The sequence below is a fragment of the Labeo rohita genome, unplaced genomic scaffold (assembly GCF_022985175.1).
Source record: "Labeo rohita strain BAU-BD-2019 unplaced genomic scaffold, IGBB_LRoh.1.0 scaffold_416, whole genome shotgun sequence".
NCBI classification, from domain to species: Eukaryota; Metazoa; Chordata; class Actinopteri; order Cypriniformes; family Cyprinidae; genus Labeo; species Labeo rohita.
In genome coordinates, this window is record NW_026129334.1 from 25,737 (window position 1) to 47,779 (window position 22,043).

The window sequence follows — 22,043 nt, forward strand, 5'->3', positions numbered from 1 at the left end:
TGTGAAGATCTTGTCAAATAGACAGCCATCATCACAGAAAGACCACTAGAACCAGACAAGTCCTCAGCATAAACCCAGTGGCTATCTTAAACTCCCCCACCAAAAGCTGGCATAATGTATTCCAATCTTCAAGAAGAAGGAACTTGATGAAAAAAAATCACCCTCCCCGACTGGTTTCTCCCACAGTTGTTTTTTTTTTTTTAGTATGGGTTCCTTGCCACTATTGCATGGCTTGGGAACACTCAATATTTGGCATTTTGTATTGTGTAAACTACTATATAAATAAAGGTGACTTTACTGTACCTGGGCTGTAAGAATGCCAGTGACGATGGCCAGCTGGTGCAGAGTGCCCAGAGCTCCTCTTAGATTGGTAGGGGCAATCTCACCAACATACATAGGCACCAATCCCGATGCCAACCCTTATGAAGAAAACAGTAATACTGTGAAATATTGTGAAATATTATTACACTTTAAAATAACTGTTTTCTATTTTAATGTTTTAAAATGCAGTTTATTTCTGTGATGGAAAAAAAAGACTTTTCATTATGTTCCTCCATAAATCATTCTAATGTGCCAATTTATGTGTGCGTACTTGATATACTATGACATTTCTACGTTTTGACTGTACATTAATTAATCTGTTCATCATTATAAAAACAATGTTCTTGTGTCAATGTTAATTAAATATATACTCTTGCCCACTCTTTACTTAACTTTTATGTAAATGCATTAAAAAACGTAGTGCCACAGAAACCGGGGTCCGTAGAGAACATATAGTAATCAGCCAGAACATTAAAGCCACTATCAAGTGTAGTAATAACATTGACTATATCATTACAATGGCATCTGTTAAAGGTGGGATAGTGTCAGCAAGTGTAACAGTCAAAGAAAGATAACCATTGATGCACATGGGGAGCAAAGGCAAGCCCGTCTGGTCTAATCAATCAGAAAAGCTATTGTAAAGCTATTTTAACTAATCAGCTCTCAAGCATTGTATAATCTAAGAATCAGAATATTCATAATGTTGTTGTTAATGTTATAGTATTACTGAAGAAATCTAGCTTTTTATACTGGGGGTCTATGGGATGGCTGAGAATTTGGTGGTGGGTTCCTAGGGAAAATAAATGTTTAAAGAACCCTATAGTATTCTGGACTGTTACAGAGAGCCCACCTTTCTCTATGTGCTATTGGAGAACATTATTTACCAATGTGTGTATGTTGCACGAGCACTTTAAAAAATGCTCTTTTTTTGAAACGACATAAAAGCCATTGTCAGACCAACAAAATTGCCCCAAATGTTGTCCCAGCTAGTCAAACAGTTGTCTGAACAAAGAATTTTATATTGTTGAAATGTTAAGGTTTTGTGAGTTCCCAGCATGCATTGCAGAATGAATAAATTATGCAATTACTGTTATAGGATTATTGTTTTGCTGTTTGCTGACTTAATTTAAACTTTTGTTGTTGTTTTGTCATAATGGTTAGTTATTTGTTGCACTGTGATGTAAAGAGCTCATCTTTTTAACATATGTTGATTGCAACCGTTCTTGAGGTTTGTGTGTCTAGTTTTGAGGCCTAGAGTATGTCTAACTACTTATATTTGTTTGTTGGATATTTTAGTCTTGTAAGATGTTTTAAAAACAAAAACAATGTTGTCTACATATTAGATTAAAGTATCCATTAAAGTTTCTATAATAATTCACTGTTTGTAGTGATGGGAAGTTCGGATCATTTTACCAACTCGGTCCTTTGAGTCTCGTTCAGCAAAATGAACGAATCTTTTTTCGAGTCATTTCGTTCATTTCGTTCATTTTAGCAAAATATAATTAAAATGTTACGTTTTACCTCCCTAACACATCTACTGCTTACACAAACGTTGATCACACTACAAACAAAACAAAACTATAATGCTATAAGAAACAGAAAAGATTCATTCATTGTTTACCTGGGTCTTTAGTCTATGATTCGCTCACCTCGCCTCTTATCTGACAAGTTTTCGGGTTTGAGTTGTTAGTTCATCACGTGACAGCCCAATTAGCTAACCAACGCAGTCTAAGCCAGAAAGAGAATTGATTAGTTCATTTCTCGAGTCCTCGGGTTTGAGTCGTTCGTTCATCATGTGACATCCCCGTAATGTTAACCTATGCAGCCTGAGCCGGAAAGAGAATTGATTAGTTCATCTTTTGAGTCTTCGGGTTTGAGTCGTTCGTTCATCACGTGACAGCCCTGTAATGTTAACCTATGCAGCCTGAGCCGGAAAAGAGTTTTGATTAGTTCATCTTTTGAGTCTTCGGGTTTGAGTCGTTCGTTCATCACGTGACATCCCCGTAATATTAACCTATGCAGTCTGAGCCGGAAGGAGAATTGATTAGTTCATCTTATGAGTCTTCGGGTTTGAGTCGTTCGTTCATCACGTGACAGCCCTGTAACGTTAACCTATGCAGTCTGAGCCGGAAGGAGAATTGATTAGTTCATCTTATGAGTCTTCGGGTTTGAGTCATTCGTTCATCACGTGACAGCCCTGTAACGTTAACCTATGCAGCCCGAGCCGGAAGGAGAATTGATTAGTTCATCTTTTGAGTCTTCGGGTTTGAGTCGTTCGTTCATCACGTGACAGCCCCATAAGGTGAACGAACGACTCTAAAACAGGTGAACTAATTCCAGTACAGAACCTAATAGGATGTTGCGCATGCGTGACTGAACGAATCACTCCCCGAGGCGACTCGTTCGTCCCGAGTCACATTAAAGATTCGTTCAAAATGAACGAATCGTTCAAGAACGACCCATCACTACTGTTTGTCATTTGCAAACAAACAAAAAATTGATACATAAGAGAAAAATTGTGTAAATCAGCAAAATCAGCACTGCATGAACAAATTTATGTTCGCTAAACAAAGTATCTTTACTGAAAAAAACTAAAAAAGAAAACTATTATTGAGAGAATTTAAAAGTCTTACTGCATCAAGTTGCCTTACTTTTTAAAGTTTTCTCAACTATTTATTTTTTACAGTGTGGTGTCTGCTGCACCCTTATACTTCTGCCATAAATTTCCATCCCAGTGCAATGTAAGATGAACCCATTCTCTTGAAGTGCTCCACCATGTATCCACAACACAGCAACAAAACGAGGTCATGCACCTTGTGACGTTGCACTGTTGCCTGAACAGTCTGCAAATATCAAGAGGAAAATGCAGACGGCAACCAATCACTGTGAGGTTCAGCTAGTGACATCTGATTTGAGCGTTTACAAATAAAGGTGCATCTCAATAAATTAGAATGAAGTGGCAAAGTTTATTTATTTATTTCAGTAATTCAACTCAAATTGTGAAACTTGTGTATTAAATAAATTCAGTGCACACAGACTGAAGTAGTTGAAGTCTTTGGCTCACATCTAACAAAAACCCACCAATTCACTATCTCAACAAATTAGAATATGGTGACATGCCAATCAGCTAATTAACTCAAAACGCCTACAAAGGTTTCCTGAGCCTTCAAAATGGTCTCTCAGTTTAGTTCACTAGGCTACACAATCATGGAGACTACTGTTGATCTGACAGCTGTCCAGAAGACAATCATTAACACCCTTCACAAGGAGGGTAAGCCACAAACATTCATTGCCAAAGAAGCTGGCTGTTAACAGAGTGCTGTATCCAAGCATGTTAACAGAAAGTTGAGTGGAAGGAAAAAGTGTGGAAGAAAAATATGCACAACCAACCGAAAGAACCGCAGCCTTGAGAGGCTTGTCAAGCAATAATGATTCAAGAATTTGGGTGAACTTCACAAGGAATGGACTGAAGCTAGGGTCAAGGCATCAAGAGCCCCCACACACAGAAGTGTCAAGGAATTTGGCTACAGTTGTCATATTCCTCTTGTTAAGCCACTCCTGAACCACAGACAACGTCAGAGGTGTCTTACCTGGGCTAAGGAGAAGAAGAAATTGTTGCCCAGTGGTCCAAAGTCCTCTTTTCAGATGAGAGCAAGTTTTGTATTTCATTTGGAAACCAAGGTCCTAGAGTTTGGAGGAAGCATGGAGAAACTCATAGCCCAAATTGCTTGAAGTCTAGTGTTAAGTATCCACAGTCTGTGATGATTTGGGGTGCAATGTCATCTGCTGGTGTTTTTTGAAAACCAAAATTACTGCACCCGTTTACCAAGAAATTTTAGAGCACTTCATGCTTCCTTCTGCTGACCAGGTTTTTAAAGATGCTGGTTTCATTTTCCAGCAGGATTTGGCACCTGCCCATACTGCCAAAAGCACTAAAAGTTGGTTAAATGACCATGGTGTTGGTGTGCTTGACTGGCCAGCAAACTCACCAGAAATGAACCCCATAGAGAATCTATGGGGTATTGTCAAGAGGAAAATGAGAAACAAGAGACCAAAAAATGCAGATGAGCTGAAGGCCACTGTCAAAGAAACCTGGGCTTCCATACCACCTCAGCTACGTGAATGTGTGACTTAATTTTTACCTTTTTACCTTAAAATGTCAAGGGGTACTTTAAGTAAATATATTGGGTAACTGAGTTTCATTGACAAAAAAGGGGAATCCCTGCCTTACATGTAAATAAGAAATATCCCACATTTTTGCATTTGAATGTGTTTGAAAGGCAAAGCCTTCCAAAAACATAGTAATATATGATTAAATAACCCACTGAGTGACAATTCAAATAAAAAATAAGACATTCATCAGTAGTTGGTGCAATTTTGAAATGTTGAGAAAGCATTTCTTAAAATTAAAATTATTTTTATAAATCCAGTGACCAAATGTTGACCTAAATTTCTTTATTTAAAAAATATTTACTGAATTACACACAGAAATTCAACTAAATATTTTTGTCTGAAAGAATATTTAAGAATAAACTGTAATGAAACGTTAATGCACTGTTTTAGTACAGATATCCTAGACACCTTGTTTGTAATATGTAAGAAAAAGAGTGAATTCTTACCACAATATGCCCCAATGGTAAAGCGTCCTAAAATCATCATTTCAAATGATCTGCTGATTTTGGACATTCCCATCAGGCCTCCACCAATAAATGCAAGGACATTATTGATAAGCATTGCTTTCCTCCTAGCATAATAAACAGAGAACATCAAATAATGTACCTGTATTTAACAAACTTTAAACTTTTGGATTTGACAATTTTTAAAACAGAACAGAAATCCCATGATTTTTCTCTATTTATTAACAGGACATTTTGTCATCTCTGCGAACTCCGGTCCTGGAGAGCCGCAGCCCTGCAGAGTTCAGCTCCAACCCTAATTAAAACTCACCTGCCTGTTGCTTTCTAGTAACCTTTCAGACCTCGATTAGCTTGTTCATTTTCGCTTAATTAGAGTTGAAGCAAAACTATGCAGGGCTGCGGCTCTCCAGGACCAATGTTCGCCACCCCTGCAATAGTACCTTCTGTTACAGGGGTTTCAAACTCTGGTCCTGGAGGGCTGCAGCCCTGCAGAGTTTAGATGCAACCCTAATTAACACACACCTGATCCAACTAATTAAGTCCTTTAGGCTTAATTGAAAACTACATAGTATGTGAGTTGGAGCAAGTTTGAAACAAAACTCTGCAGGGCTGCGGCCCTCCAGGAACTGAGTTTGACACCCCTGTTCTATTACGTTCTGTAGACTAGTACAGGTGTGCCACCCCAATGTTATGCATGCCAGCTAAAATCAATCACAAAGCAAAGCATTGTAGCGTTCTCTGAACATGAAACCTTTATTGCAGGTCATCATTACCTACACAGCTGTTGTAACCTGTCAGTGGAGATCTGAATGCCCGTATCACCACTATGCCCTTCAACAAAGTTGCCCTATAATAAGAGTAGTTTAAATAACTTTAAAATAAATAGTTAAACAATAACCCAGTCATTTCTTCAACATTTTCACTTGATGGTATGTTCAACATTTGCCAGTTCCTTTTCCACATTTTTTCTTTCCCTCTTTCTCAATCAGTCAATAAATTAAGAAACATGAGATTGCTGATCATTATCATTTACGTCCCACAATATTCAAGCTTTTATTAATATTATTATTTTTTTTATTTTTATTTTTTTGTACATTTGCAATCTAAGGTCTGAACATTATTTGTATTCAGTTATATTCAGATTCATATATATGTATGTAAAGTATAGGGCTGTCTCACCTGCCAAAGAATTCTGAGAGGATTCCCACAGAGAAGGAGGACAGCATGCCCCCGATGGAGAAGATGGCCACAGAGAGTGACCACAGAGTTGTCAGAGTTTGTGGAGGGATTGGTTCTGAGTATCTTTCCCTCCATGTTGAGTTATAGTCCTGCTCAATGATCTTAGGTTAGATAGATGGAGAAATGAGAGAAGACAAGAAGAGGATGACATGATGAGACATTAGTACTCCTGTAAAAAAATACAGCCCCATATTACTATCAAATTCTTAAGTTACAGCATTAGTTGATGTTACGATTCACTTTAGTTGATTTTATGATTTCAGACCATTTTATGATTTAGATTTCTCATCACATTTGAATGCACATGTCTAATATAATTTTCTCAAGTAGGAGAAAGGGATTCACACCAATGCAATTTATGAGATGTACATGGATGCAAATGTAAAATTATAGATTACTCATTGAATTTATGGGCAAAAAGAACTGGAGAAATGAAAATTTGCGTTTTACATACAATATCGTTCAAACGTTTGGGGTCAGAAAGATTTTTAAAAATATTTTTATAAAAGTGAAACGAAGTGACTTGACGTGAAGCCAAGTACGGCGTCCCATACTCAGTAACTCATTACAAAAGTAATAATATTACAGTAGTATATTACTTTTTGCTATAACGCATTACCAATAAGTAATATTATCACTCGTTACAATCTCAGTAACGCAAGTTACAACAACATATTTTAACAGCATCATAATCTATGTGCAACACCATACTACGGCAAGCCGTTTAGGAAATAATATGTGTGTATTGTGTGAATATGGATTGGTTCACTGCACTGTAAAAAATGAAAAGTTGACTTAACTTAAAATTTCAAGGCAACTTGCTGCACAGCTTTTTTGAGTTTACTCAACTTTTGACCAAGTTGTTCACTCAACCCAAATCACTGAGTAAAGTCACATGACACTTTTTTGTTCAGCTAACACAGTCTTGAATTGTCTTGAATGTAGAAAAAAGTACAAGGTACAATAATATGCATTATGCATACTTCCTCACATTAAAAAAAAATTGACAGTCAATGAAATCAAAAGTGTAAAAAAAAAAAAAAAAATCCTGGAAAAAAATGTCAAAAATCAATAAAAACAAACTTAAGATGCATAAATGAAGATTTACTTCTAACCTTTTAACGTGAAAAGGCTTTGACTATTCCTTAGAATGTTTAAAACATTAAAACACCAATAAACATGTAAAATAAACAGTTTATAGAACTGCGTCTTTAGAACATAGCAGTTCAACACTGCCCACCTTTCAACAGTGTAACAGTCAACAATGTCAACATATTCCTTACAAAATACACTGCAATCAGCATCAAAATTTTCAAACAAACATAAAAAATAAATAAGGAAGAAAATAGCACAAATACAAATGAAATACAAATGAAACAAAATACAAATATATAGCACAATTAATAAAGAATCTGAAAAGATGAAAAAATAATTAAATAAACGCACAATCAATAACAAAACAAAAAATAAATAAAAATGACATTGTAAAACATTATATTTACATTTCAACAATTCAGTTTAACAATCCCTTAACATTTTAACATTAAGATACTAATATTTAATTCAAAAGGTGGTCACCCCAAGACTTCAACGTTCATAGCAAGAGTTTAGTTTTCAGGGACTGTACCTTTGCAGAGCAGTGAGTGCCCATTTCCATAAACACCTTCTCAATTACCTCAAAAGTATATTTGAGTTCTTTTGGGTATTACAAAATCCAAGGAGAAAGGCCAGACAGGTAAGCAACAGCAGATTGTAGGTCTGAAATGTCTTTTAGAACAATTACCTCCTCCAAAACAACAGCAAAGTTTGTAAAGGTAGGCAGTGTGCTAGGGGCGACATCATCCTCCGTTAAAACAGGAATTCCCATTTTCATCCCTCTGGTCTGTCTGTCTGTCTGCTGGAGATGTGTCCTAATGAAACAATGAACGCATCATTATCAGCTGATCTCAGTTTTGTATCTTTTTTTTTTTTTTTCCTGAAAAACAACTAATTATATGAAACAACCAAATCACCTAACACATGCTTCATATCTTTGTATTCCATAGTCGTTGGACTGTAACATGAGTTAGAGATAATATAAAGCTAAATACATGATAAAAGGTTGCATATTCTTTTAATAATGCTAATTTACATTTCATTGCATAATTTATCATTTACAGAATATAAGTGAATGATGATTGTCAATGAGGCTGTCATTAATCATCATAATGATCATACAGAACTGTTTATTGAATTTAATTGAATGATTAATGCTAAATTCAATCATCCTAAAATCAAAAATGAAATCAAATCGTAATTAATTTCCTCACAATGTAAAGATTTACTACCCTTTATTTCTGTTAAGGTTATGTGGCAAGATGTTGTCAAGGCTTTATATGTGCAGAAGAATTAATGATACATACTCACCAGACATTTTCTAAACAATGCAGGATCTTCAGGGAGATTCACAATATTTCTGTGATTCACAATATTTGAGGTCTGAAAAATGGGTACCAAATAAAAATAATTGATTAAGAGATGTTGTGTAGCGTTACAGTGAGACAATGCTATTTTCTGCAGTTAAAACACAAAAGGGCTCTGATAAATCATACAGTTTAGAGATTACACATGGTTGTCATTAACATGTCACCTGTTGATCACGCATGTTAAGAAGATCTTCCATCTATTTTCCAAAAGCCCCCTGTCTTGCTCTGTACAATTTCAGAAGATGTGGTGTATGTTGGTGTAATGATGAGCTGAATGTTACAGAGAAGGTCAACGTTGGTAATGTGTTTGAACTCATTACCTATGTGATGAGAGAAAAAACAGGTTTCAGTTATAAAATTGTTCAACAAACATAAAAACATTACAAAAAAATCAATTATAAAGATGACTACAGCTAAATACTTCCTGTTAGGACTAATACTTTTACCTCATTAGGAAGAGACAGGGCAGGCCATCGTTTTAGCACCTCAGACACCATTGGCACCACTTCCACAATCTCTTTTCGAAGTGAAAACGTCAGGCTCATTTTCTGACTGATAAGGATCTTTTTAGTCCTCTTCTAGGAACTAATCCTCTACTAAATTTGACATTGCATGTGTTGATCTCTGAAACCCAAAAAAGGCAAATATGATGTACACCAACAATCTAAAACTTATTTTCAAGAGAGAATACAAAAACAATAAAGAGAAATATCTATAAAATATTAGCAGTATATGGGTCAAAACACTACACTGGTCTAGGTCTTTTGGTAACATGGACAATTAATCAGTATCACAAACAGAACACCAGTACTTTATTTCTTATATATATATATATATATATATATATATATATATATATATATATATATATATATTTTTTTTTTTTTTTTTTTTTTTTTTTTTTTCTTTCTTTTAAACCGTTATGTAAATTCTTTTAAAAATAAAAGTTTGCGTTATGATGCTGGTGTTCTTGTGATACGGGTTTATTGTTCATGTTACCAAAAGTTCTAGACCAGAATTGCGTTTTGACCCATTCCTCAGTGCTGCTTACGAATCTTGTGTTAAATGCTAGAGTGAAGGTCGTTTTTTATGCTTTGTCACCACCATCAGCTCATTCTGTGTAACAGCCAGTGTTGCCAGATTGGGCGGGTTGCCGCCCAGTTGGGCTTCTTTTGATCGGCTTGGACCGGAGAATAACGCATTGGGCGGGTAAACAAAATTTGGGCTGCTTTAAAACAATTAAAAGCCGCCCAATCAGCTGCTTCGCTTTTATCTTTAGTCATGTTATTTTAATATGTTCGAGCTCAAAGTATCAAAGTAAAAAATGTGTAGTGCAGTCATCAACATCATTTAACAGAGACCTGTCAATCAATTTACCATATTTTATGTTGGTGAGATGTGATGACTCGTGAGTGACGGGGTTTTGGCGCTATAAAGGGCAAGATTTTGAATGTGCAGCTATATATTCATTCATTTATTTTATTTGAGTGATTGCGATGACAAAGTGGCCTAAATATAAGTTACACGATAAAAAGTTTTAGAGTGACTTAAATCTCACAGCGTGGATTACACGTAGTGAGAGATGAATAGAAGATTTCTCAGTATAATTGTAACTGAAATAAGAGAACAGTTGAATGATTTAATAAAAATCAAAACTGAATATGGGGACTATACGATGCTGTCCTGCATCAGAACATCTTTTAAACAGTCCAGACTACTCTGGTATACTTGGCATTGACAGCTGCTGGACTTGAACAGTTTTAACTGTGCGAAGTTGTGCATGATGTTCTAAAATGTGTACTTTATGAAATACGTGCTGTAGTTCTGTCTGAAGATAAAGCACAAGACAACGGTAAGCACATTATTGTTGTTAATTGTTATTATTATTATTATTATTAAAATATTTCTGGGCATTTTAAGCATATTTTCTGACTCCCTTTAATGCATTTGCCCTGTTTTCCTTGATTGACATGTCAACCTTGATTGACATGGCAATAAAATTCCATCACATTATTTTGGCAGTAAAAATTTTGGGCTGGTTTTTGTTGAAGTGGGCGGGTTTTGGTGAGCTTTTGGGCTGGAAATCGTCAACCCGATCTGGCAACACAACAGCAGCTCTTGACAGTCGTCTAAAATTTCAAATATCTAACTGGATGGTCTGTTGTTGCATCAGGGGCGATGGGCAAAAATCGATTAAAATCGATTCGTATCGCGCCCATTGTAAAAGTTTTAATCACATGACACAGAGTCTTACACAATGTCTACACCGGACACGACAAAAGAAAATAAAGCCATTAAGAACAAGACATTTGTAGAAGTCGCGCCGCATGCACTGATTTTTTTTTTTTTTTTCCAATAATTGTTCATTTATATATATATATATATATATATATACACACACACATATATATATTTTATTCAAACAGATAACAGGCCGCATGCACTGATTATAATGGATTCATATTGTGTGTTGCGTCTCTCGCGTGGGTTGTATACGGTGTTAATCTAACAAGTACACTTTATCATTCTTTTTCTGTGATGTAATAAACAACACGATTACATTACAGTTAAGTCTATATGACAACTCGCACATTATTTCCGATAACTGTGGTAAATAAAACCAGGACTGCAAAACATTAAGTTAGATTTTCAATATATAAAACCGCAATTACGACATATTTTCTCCTTAATGAGAACGTTCATGCAAACTTGCATTAAAATAACAAGCTTGACCAGTGACACTATTACTTATGACTTTTAAAACCAGGTCAAAAGACAATTGTACATTTTACTGCCATTAAAAACTCTTAACAGTAGATATATTATGTCGCAAATAATGCTTAATGACCACACTGACGTTTTACAAACACTTTACCAATATAATAAATATAATGAAATAAATAAAGATACTTACTTTGAACGATGAAGTTTGAAAAGTTGATAAAATTTGTTTGTGATCTCGTGCTGCACCTTTGACTGACGATCAAAATGGCGCTATCATTCCATGTGCTCCAACGTCTGCATGGTACAGCGCTCATGCTCCAACCACCAAACCAACATGTGTGCTTGTAAACTTGCATGTGCATATCCAGTCAACAGTTCAATTTAAGTTGGTGTGACAATTTTTGAACCAACTTATTTCAACTTAAGTCAACTTTTTTGAGTTTTAATGTCCAGTTAACTAACAGATTTAAGTTATTCAAACTTTTCGCAAGTTAGATTTTTTACAGTGTGGCTGAATGTATGGTTTAATCACAGCCGCATTTGTTTATAATACATCAGATAATCAGACATATATTAGTTTAGATACATCGGTTTGATCACATGTACATGGGTTTGTTCCTATATAAGTTGGTTTGTTTAAGTAAACATTGGGCTCCTCAAACATGCAATGGTTTCCTCAAGTATATATTGGTTGAGATAAATCTGTTCTCTCAAGTATAAATTGGTTTGTGTATATATTGTTTTCTTCAAGTATATTATGGTTTAGATACATTGGTTGGCTCAGGTATACATTGGTTTGTTCAGCTGTATACTACCGGTTTACTTAAGCTTATATTGTTTTTTCTTTTGATTATATATTGGCTTAGATACATCGGTTTCCTCAGCTATGTACTGGTTAGTATATATTGGTTTATTTAAGTATATAATTGGTTTAGATACATTGGTTTTCTCAACTATGTATTGGTTAGTATATATTGGTTTGTTCAGGAATATATTGGTTTAGATATATCGGTTTCCTCAAGTATGTATTGGTCCCCATGGTCAAGTGAGCCAACATCTGCGAACACCTGGTCAAGCCAGCTGCCACCTGGATTTTACTCTACGTCTGTAAAATACGGTACGGATACCTGGAATGACCAAAACACTCACGCATATTTATATATATTTCGGCGGTTATTAATTAAATGTGCCCAAAACCAAGAAAAAACTGTTACAAAAATATTAATATTGCATAATATAAAAGGTATAGTTATATTACAGTCTAATATATTTTACTGTGGAGTTTCTATTTAGTACTCTCTATTCTTATTCTATTTTATCTATTTGTTTAATTATTTTACTTAAAAAGAAAAAGAGCCTCCAACGACACTAGCATTCTCTATTCTTTGGCTATTCTATGTACTTATTCTGTTTTTTTTTTTTGTTTGTTTGTTTGTTTGTTTTTATAAATAATGACCCTTTTTATGCATTGTAACACATTAATCATTTCCTGCTTTTTCTAGAAGTTTGCCATAAAATCTTATTCAGGGTCACTGTGACTCTGTATCAGGTTTTATTAGGTTTTCTTTTACAGGTTGGGGGAAAATTAAGGGCAAAATCTGTCATAATACATTTTAACAGTGGTTCCCAATCATGTTCCTGGAGGCTCCCCAACACTGCACATTTTGCATCTCTCCTTTGTCTGACACACCCATTTCAGGTCTTGGAGTCTCTACTAATGAGCTGATGATCTGAATCAAGTGTGTTTAATTAAGGAGACATGGAAAACATGCAGTGTTGGGGGGCCTCCAGGAATATGGTTGGGAACCATTGCATTATAACACTGACCATTTCTTGATTTTTAGACAGGCATTATTAAAATTCCTTCAGAGATCAAATCAATTTAAAAAAAAATCTTATTCAGGGTGACCGTGACTCTGTATGTATCAGGTTTTATTGAGTTTTATTTTACAGTTTGGGAAAAAATAAAAAACAAATTCTTTTACATTATTAGGAACTTCCCCAAACAGAACTTTTCTCAGCTAAAGGTTTTAGACAACATTCTTCATTATTTTCTAATGTTTATAAATGAAAAACAAAGTAAATGCTTTAATTGTAAATTGGTCATGTAGATAAAAGGCCCTATAAATGACCTTTGTGATCTAAGCTGTCATAGCAAGTCAGAAAAGTAATTGTGTGTTTTAATGTGTTGCTTGCTTTTCTCAAAACAAGGAGAGAACACATTCCAGTATGAAAACTGAATAATTCTATTCTATTCAAGTTTCACATGTGGTCTTACTTTAAATCATGTAATGTTTCACATAATAATATTAATTAACAACTTAATAAACCACTCGAAAGATATATATTGAAGCAGAAGTGGATTCCAGAATCCACCCCTTTAGAATCATTAAATAATCACAACAGAAATAGGATATACAAACCAAAACAAAGGGGTTTAAAAAAAGGTCTGAAAATTAAAAGAAAAAATAATAAATTAATTAATTAATTAAAAAAAAAAAAAAAGTTTGCTGTTGCAAAACAGTTATCTACATTACACACATCATTCAAAACTAACAGTTCTTTTGTTTATTTGGGAAACATTGCCATTTAAATGCCACACTTATTTACTGATGATCTACATAAAGTGATCTTGTTTTATATCATTTGTTTACTTTAAAATCAAAACTCAGTGTTTGGAGTAAGAAATTATTTGTAATTTTTCACCATTGCGACCTTCATAAAATATATATTTTTATATAAAAAATATAATTTTAGAGTTACTGATTTTGGTTGCTCAGCTTTTTCTGTAAGAGCTGTTTTATTGCACATGGTATTATATTGATGTTTTTATTTTCTAATTTGTTTTGGTATTCTTCTGCCCAGGGACAGCAGATGAAATTTAGTTATGTAGCTAATTCTGGAGCAGTTTTTTTTACTGTCTACTGTCCCTGTCAAATAATGAATTAAAATAAATAAATAAATAAATAAAAAATTCTGGAACTTTGACTTAGTTTTCAATTTCATACAACACTTTTTGCAAAACACAACACACAATTCTTTATGTAACGCACAAAAATATAACAGAAAAAAAAAACAATAAAAATATATTGATTTCCTTTTTCAAAATGCCACACTAATTCATCAGTGCCTCACATTAATCCTCAATTGTACAAATGCTCATTGCTTTACTTAACACCAACCAATCATGGCTTTAGAATAGGCCTTGGAATATGCTTTGGAATAATCACCATTTTCAAAATTATGTTTAATATACATGGTTAATATACACACTACCAGTCAAAAGTTTTTGAACAGTAAGATTTTTAATGTTTTTTTTTTTGTTGTTGTTGTTTTTATTTATTCTCTTCTGCTCACCAAGCCTGCATTTATGTGATCCAAAATACAGCAAAAGCAGAAATACTCCAGTCTTTAGTGCCACATGATCCTTCAGAAATCATTCTACATAATATGCTGTTCAAGAAACATTTATTTTTATTATTATAAATATCTAAAACTGTTGAGTACATTTTTTTTTTTCAGGATTATTTGATGAATCGAAAGATACAAAGATCAGCATTTATCTGAAATAAGAAAGCTTTTGTAACATTATACACTATATACCATTCAAAAGCTTGGAGTCAGTATTTTTTTCCAGGGAAAGAAATTAAAGAAATGAATACTTTTATTTAGCAATGATGCTTTAAATTGATCAAAAGTGATGATAAAGATGTTAATAATGTTACAAAAGATTTATATTTCAGATAAATGCTGTTCTTCTGAACTTTCTATTCATCAAAGAACCTACTCAGCTGTTTTCAATATAATAATAATAATAATAATAATAATAAATGTTTTTTGAGCAGCAAAATGAAAGAAGAGCTTTAGGTTTTGAATACCTGTGTGTATAGGATATATCCAAAAATATAATATTAAGGCAAAGGTGTTTGCAACATATGACAAATGTTTTCTTTTGAGATGTGTTTGTGATATTTTGAATGCATTGCTTCATTTTGCAAGAAATGTAAGGCATTTTGTATTTTGTATGTGCAAATCTTGGATTTGTGTGTAAAGTTTATAAAAAATAGAGGCAAAGTTTTGAAAATGTGTGTAAGAAGTTGAAAAAAAACTGTAAATGATAAATGAATAAATGATGATGGTCAGTGTTATAATGTGACAGAATTTGATTTAAATTTTCTCCCAAACCCAAATTAATACTCTTATTTAGCAATGATGATATAAATTGATCAAAAGTGATGATAAAGATGCTTATAATGTTACAAAAGATTTCTATTTCAGATAAATGCTGTTCTTATGAACTTTCTATTCATCAAAGAAACCTGAAAAAAAAATCTACTCTTATAATCCAATAATAATAATTGTTTTTTGAGCAGTAAATCAGAATATTAAAATGATTTCTGAAGGATTATGTGACTGGAGTAATTATGCTAAAAATTCAGCTTTCAAATCACAGGAATAAATTAAATTTTAAAATATATTCAAATATAAAACAGTTATTTTAAATAGTAAAACAACAACAACAACAACAACAACAACAAAAAAACGATTTTTACTGTTTTTGCTGTACTTTGGATCAAATAAATGCAAATATTTAAATAGTAACCGCCTAAATAGACATCTGGAGCTTTTTGGCCACTCCAGGTATCTGTACCGTAATTACGCTAACAGATGTGCAGTAAAATCCAGGTGGGGGCTGGCTTGACCGTGGGAACCAATACATATTCGAGCAAACCGATGCATCTAAACCAATATATACTTGAATAAACCGATATGTACTAACCAATGCATAGCTGAGGAAACCAATGCATCTAAACCAGTATATACTTGAATAAACCAATATATACTAATCAATACATAGTTGAGGAAACGGATATATCTAAACCAATATATACTCGAACAAACCAATACATACTAAACAATACATAGTTGAGGAAACCAATGCATCTAAACCAGTATATACTTAAACAAACCAATATATACTAATCAATACATAGTTGAGGAAACCGATATATCTAAACCAATATATATACAAGCCAATATATTCTTGAAGAAACCAATATATGCAGACCAATATATATTTAAGGAAATCATTGCATATCTGAGGAGCCCAATGTTTACTTGAACAAACCAACGTATACAGGAGCAAACCCATGTGTATGTGATCAGACCGATGTATCTAAACTAATATATGTCTGATTATACCAATATATTATAAACAAATGTGTTTGTGATTAAACCATACATTCAGCCAGTGAACCAATCCATATTCACACAATACACATGTATTATTTCCTGAACGGCTTGCCATGTGCCATAGCTTGCCATAGCTGCGTGAGAACAATGCGTTTGCTTTCAGTTTCGCTTTAAATTAGCCTAATTCGTTTTGGCTTGTTTAGCAACTTATATATTTCATTCTTGTTTTGTTCTGAAAACCGTTCAAAATAGTCTATAGGCTAGGTATTGTGTTTATTGTTTGTACATTATAACATTTCATAACTTTATTTACCGGTGTTATTTCTGAACGTAATTGTGCTTATCTGTTTAACCTAAACTACAACATAACATTAATGTAGACATATCGGTATCCAAATATGATTTTATAATTTTATGCTGTATAGACCTACTTCATTACCTTCCACTGGATGTATAATGAGCAGCAATACACTACATTTTTGGTATTTTATAATGCCTAGTCATACTTCTGTGGATATTTTGGTGAAAGTAACTCAAAACTAACTCAAAAGTAGTGTAACGCATTACAATTCAGAAACAGTAATATTGTAATGTAACTAATTACTTTTAAAACACAGTAACTAGTAATATATAATGTATCACATTTTGGAAGTAACTTGCCCAACACTGCACATGGGGAGCAGTTGGGAGTTTGGTGCCTAGTTTGGTTCTCTCCAACTTTCTAACCTTTAGGCCATGACTGCTCCAATGAAAGAGACTGATTTTTGAGATATTTTTTGAAATGTTGGCCTTATCATCACTAAGGCTGAATTTAATTAATCAAAAATACAAAAAAAAAAAAAAAAAAAAAAAAAAAAAAAAAAAAATCAGTACTACTGTGAATATTATTACAAATTAAAATGATAGCTTTACACTTGAATATATATTTTGAAATGTAGTTTATTCCTGTAACAGTAAAGCTGAATCAGCTGAATCAGCAGCCATTGTCACATGAGTATATTTCCAAAGTGTGACCTTTATTAGGTGAAACAATAAAACATAAGTTGCATGCTATTCTGGTCTCATCTGTGGAAATGTCACATCTAAAATTTCACTCTCATATGTGTCCTCAAAACACATTCTAGAATTAGTTTTTACTAATTTGCTCTACATTCTAAATGGAGAACAAATGTTAGAGATAAAGATAGAAAAGTTGTTATATAAGTTTTTTGTTCAATATTTAAAGTTAAATCCAGTGGTGGGCAGTAACGAAGTAGCTGTACATTTTTCAAGTATCTGTACTTTACTGGAGTAGTTTTATTTTGAGTAACTTTCACATTTACTTCACTACATTCCAAAGCGTAAGATCGTACGTTTTACTTCACTACATTTCACAAAACATATCGTTACTCCTTATAATATATCACGTGCTCTGAGACGCACAAGCGGCGTCTGATTCATGAACAAACTGATTCTTTTCAATGAACCTGCTAAACTGATTCACCAATCGCACCAAACGATTCATTCACGAATTGGAATGATCCGATTGCAGCTGTTCACGAGTCGACAACTCACTGATTCAAATGATCCGTTTAGAGCGAGTCTCCAGTGAACTGAATTCACAGGTAAGAACCGGGACATCTTGTGCGCGCGCGACTGATGCTGCGAAAAGTAAGTTACTAATGTCGAATTATTTTAGGATTAATTATTATAACTGAAAATCATATTTAGGTCAAAGCTGTCCGTTGTTTGTGAAGTACATCTGCTGTAAAAGGTGATCTGTTTAAGCGCACTGAAATGCTTGAATTCAGACACATCAAAAACGAAAAATTTAAATAACAGCTTAAATAAAATAACTCCTGCACGTTCATATTCCTCGCTGATGTAACGTTAGCAGTTTCATTAAAATGCTACCCATGTAGCCCTACGTGACGTCTGTTTTTGTATTGTTTAGCAACAGTATAAATTTTTATATTGTTTGGATCAGCTAGAGTAGACAGATATTTATTTTATTTTTAACCATACTGAAAATAAGTAAATATTGTTAGCTGATGCTAACTGTCTAGCTGCTTGCTGGTGCTAAGTTGAGATAATTTTTAGATATAAAGTCCACATATTTTTATTTAACCATAGATTACATCTGAGAGAAAAAGAAAGGATATCATGCTCAGAACATGGTAACTACAGTAATTATCAAAGTGGAAAGTGATGCCCTCTGGGGGCATTCGGCCAGGGGTGTTTTTACACAGACAATATTTGAAAGGAAAAAATCACTATGAAAATATAATTATATTTTCCTTAAAATGTTCTTGCTAACTTCAGGCCTTATTCTCATGTCATATATAACTGTGACGTCATGCAAAACAAGCTTTAAAACACTTTTCTTGCTTGTGAAAATTTGATGGTCAAATCTGTTTTCTCTCAGGTACATTGCAGTGTAAGCTTCACATTGAATATTACTACATCACTCTCGTCAACATAGTCCATATCAACAACAAAAATGTATTTTTTTGTGAAAATCCCAGGTATTTTGAGCAGTAGTATTCTAAAAAAAATATGTGCTAATATAAAATTCAATTAAGTAGCCTATATAAAATTGCAAAATAAATCTATCAGTACTTTTTTACTTAAGTACATAAAAAATCGGGTACTTTTGTACTTTCACTCAAATAAAATTGAAAGAGGAGCACTTTTACTGGAGTAATATTTTATTATACGTATCTGTAAGTACATAACTTGTGTACTTCGTCCACCACTGGTTAAATTAAGTAATTTAAATGGTCTAAAATACTTTTGAGAGACTGTAGGTGCACTTGAAATGATCATAGCTGAATATTAAAATGTTATAGTAAAGTGGCTAAGACTGTGCTTTAAACATTGAGTCACTGTTCATAAATCTAGTCAAAATCATTATCAGACAACATGTTATCCAGCTGTTTCGAAATGAAGCTTTAACAATGCAGTTATAATATGTCTAAAATATCTAAGAGTAACTGCTTTAAGTATGGATGCAGTATTACCTTCTGTGGAGCATTGATGACTCCAATGTTGTAGCCAAACTGAAAGGAACCCAGTACAGCTGTGAACACTGACAGTGCGAGGGTTCCAGTTATTCTCTGCAGGACACCAAAATTTACAATGTTTATTAGTGCAGTACCATAAGTCTGTTGAAGCAGCAATATTAAATAAAATAAATAAATAAAATAAATAAAAATGTTATCTGCACACTGATGTTCAAAGTCTGTCTATAATTTTAAATATGTATTTTATATTTTTTTAAATATTGTAATTTTATATTTATATGGATAAAATGTAAATATATATTTAAAATTGTTGTAAATAAACACGTAGGAGAGATATTGATGGTGGTCTTGTTAACTGGATGGCTATGTTGACCCTCAGGGGTGAATGCAACCATTCAACCAAGTCATACAATGTTTTTACAGTAATATGTTCAACATTAGAGAGGTTAAAGGTTAAAAGTAAAATATGCATTTGATTATCCTGTCTTCATTTTTAATTAAGGATTGCAACTTTTTTTAAAAGCTCTATGCCAATTTTGATCTGTTCTTCTGTCATGTGCTTAGAGATAAATGGTTCAATCTGTTCCTATGTCTTTGTGGTTCATCTGGCATTAGCAGCATGGGGCACACACCTGTCTTTTCACTGACTGACAGCAGCGCACCACAAAGCAGACCCCTTTCTTGTTTATATCTGCTGACGCTATACATTAGGATTGTTGACACACGTCTCTAACCAAATGCTGTATTCATTGTGTAACACTTACTGGCACTTAGTTTATACACATATACATATTTGAAAAAGTCTTACAATATGCATGACTAAATGAATTATGTATAACGTAAATTATTTGTTGCTTATATTTTAATTGTTTTATGATATAAGGCACAATTATGTGTGAAAAAAGAAAGTTTTTTGCAGGTTTGTTCCCTGGCATGACCCAGCTATTTTGAGATTTTGCTATGATGTGTTTTGTAATGATACATGAAAACAATGTCAAGAGAGACAGCATGTCTTCAAAGTTTTTTTTTTTTTTTCTCTCCTTCAGTTTCAGCAAAATAAGTATTTAAAAACTACTCTTTTTTATTTGAGATGTAAAATCTGCATATATTTATTTAGATAAACTGTAAATACAGTAAATGTTTGCAAGAAAAGTTTTCTTGCTTACCATGTGTAGAGGTGTACTATACTTTTGCAAATATATTAGCATTACAAATATATGGTTTTACAGTATATTATACTTATGAATGACAAAACATTAAAATGAAGTCTTTACACATGCTGGGCTGGCATAATGACAATACTGTTGAGGCTGGTAATTAGTGGTGTCTCAGTGTCATGATTACTGTCATCACACCACAAAGTGCAGTACTGGTGTTCAACTAGTTACACTTTATCATTTAAATCCGCTGTTTGACTGTAATGCTTTTACTGAGTACTTATAGGTCATTTAAAAGCAAAGACTTGACCTTGAAACATGTGACTATTACTTCCTCCAACTGCAATGCTGACTTTAATGCCATCTAGTACTCTGGATCGTAGTATCCCGGGACAACTTTATCATCTTACCAAAATGGACAGAAGTTGCACATCTAAATGTGAGTGTAATATTTAATCAGACATATTGTTATAATCTATTATTTTAGATTTTTAAATCAAATAATAACAGCACAGCTATTGCTGTAAACATAAACATACTACTGTTTTAATTATAAGCAAGTAAAAATTTTGTTTAAAATGTTGATATTTTAAAGATTCAAGTCATCATCATCAAAAGTTATCATCAGAGTGCATCGCAAATCACATTATCTAACATACATAATACATAATCTATATTGTCATTACCTCCCCTCCCAACTGCTGAAACCCAGCCGGCATGACGCTTGAGCGTGCAAGACTCAAAGTTTTGGTCCTGTCTCGCAAGTCTTCTCCAAACAGTACTATTCCAAAGTACTGATCTGTGAATTTAATTGGTACTTTTAAACACACACATAGACAAGAGCTAGTCAAAAAGTATAGAATATGGATCTAAGCTTAAGTGTTACTCCAGTATCTATAATTTCCTCTGTGACACATGTGGTTTGAAGAGGAGGGCATGGGGACACATGCTCACACACTCTCCGCCCGCATGTATTTTTGAAGTTAGGGCAGAGGCAGAGGGGAGGGGGTTAGTTCTACGTGAAAAGTGTAGCAACAGTGACTAGACTTTCCATTTGCTCCAATCCTGCAAGGTTGGTTTGTCAATGCACAAATTGTCTTGACCTTTATGTGTCATTGTGTAAAAGAGTAAGGGGTGCATTTGCATGGCTTGCATAAAATTTGCTTTAGTTCAGTTTTGTAAGTTTTTATGTCTTTGCAAAGACCCAGAGAGGCACAGAGAGGGTAGGCGCATTACATTTTGCATAGAACTGAGACTGATTACTATAAAGTTAAACATTAATGTACTGTTAGACATTCTGTATAT

At 33.6% G+C, this 22,043-nt stretch overlaps 1 protein-coding gene and 1 long non-coding RNA gene across 2 annotated transcripts in view; both read right to left on the bottom strand.

Moving 5' to 3' along the window:
- LOC127160655 (solute carrier family 2, facilitated glucose transporter member 4-like) overlaps positions 1–21,673 on the bottom strand; it is a 32,710-nt gene extending 11,037 nt beyond the window's left edge. Inside the window, exons 1-5 of the mRNA XM_051103313.1 lie at positions 21,425–21,673; positions 19,579–19,674; positions 6,138–6,298; positions 4,941–5,065; positions 304–419 (exon numbers count right to left, since the gene is read on the bottom strand). Coding sequence (XP_050959270.1) covers positions 304–419; positions 4,941–5,065; positions 6,138–6,298; positions 19,579–19,674; positions 21,425–21,457 — 531 coding nt within the window. The 5' untranslated portion in view covers positions 21,458–21,673. The remainder of the gene's footprint in view (positions 1–303; positions 420–4,940; positions 5,066–6,137; positions 6,299–19,578; positions 19,675–21,424) is intronic.
- On the bottom strand, positions 7,932–9,273 carry LOC127160657 (uncharacterized). The gene is made up of 4 exons (XR_007826810.1): positions 9,109–9,273; positions 8,827–8,982; positions 8,604–8,675; positions 7,932–8,107 (listed from the first exon to the last, which is right to left on the bottom strand). It is a non-coding gene; the product is annotated as an uncharacterized LOC127160657 (long non-coding RNA).
- Positions 21,674–22,043: the final 370 nt, after the last annotated feature.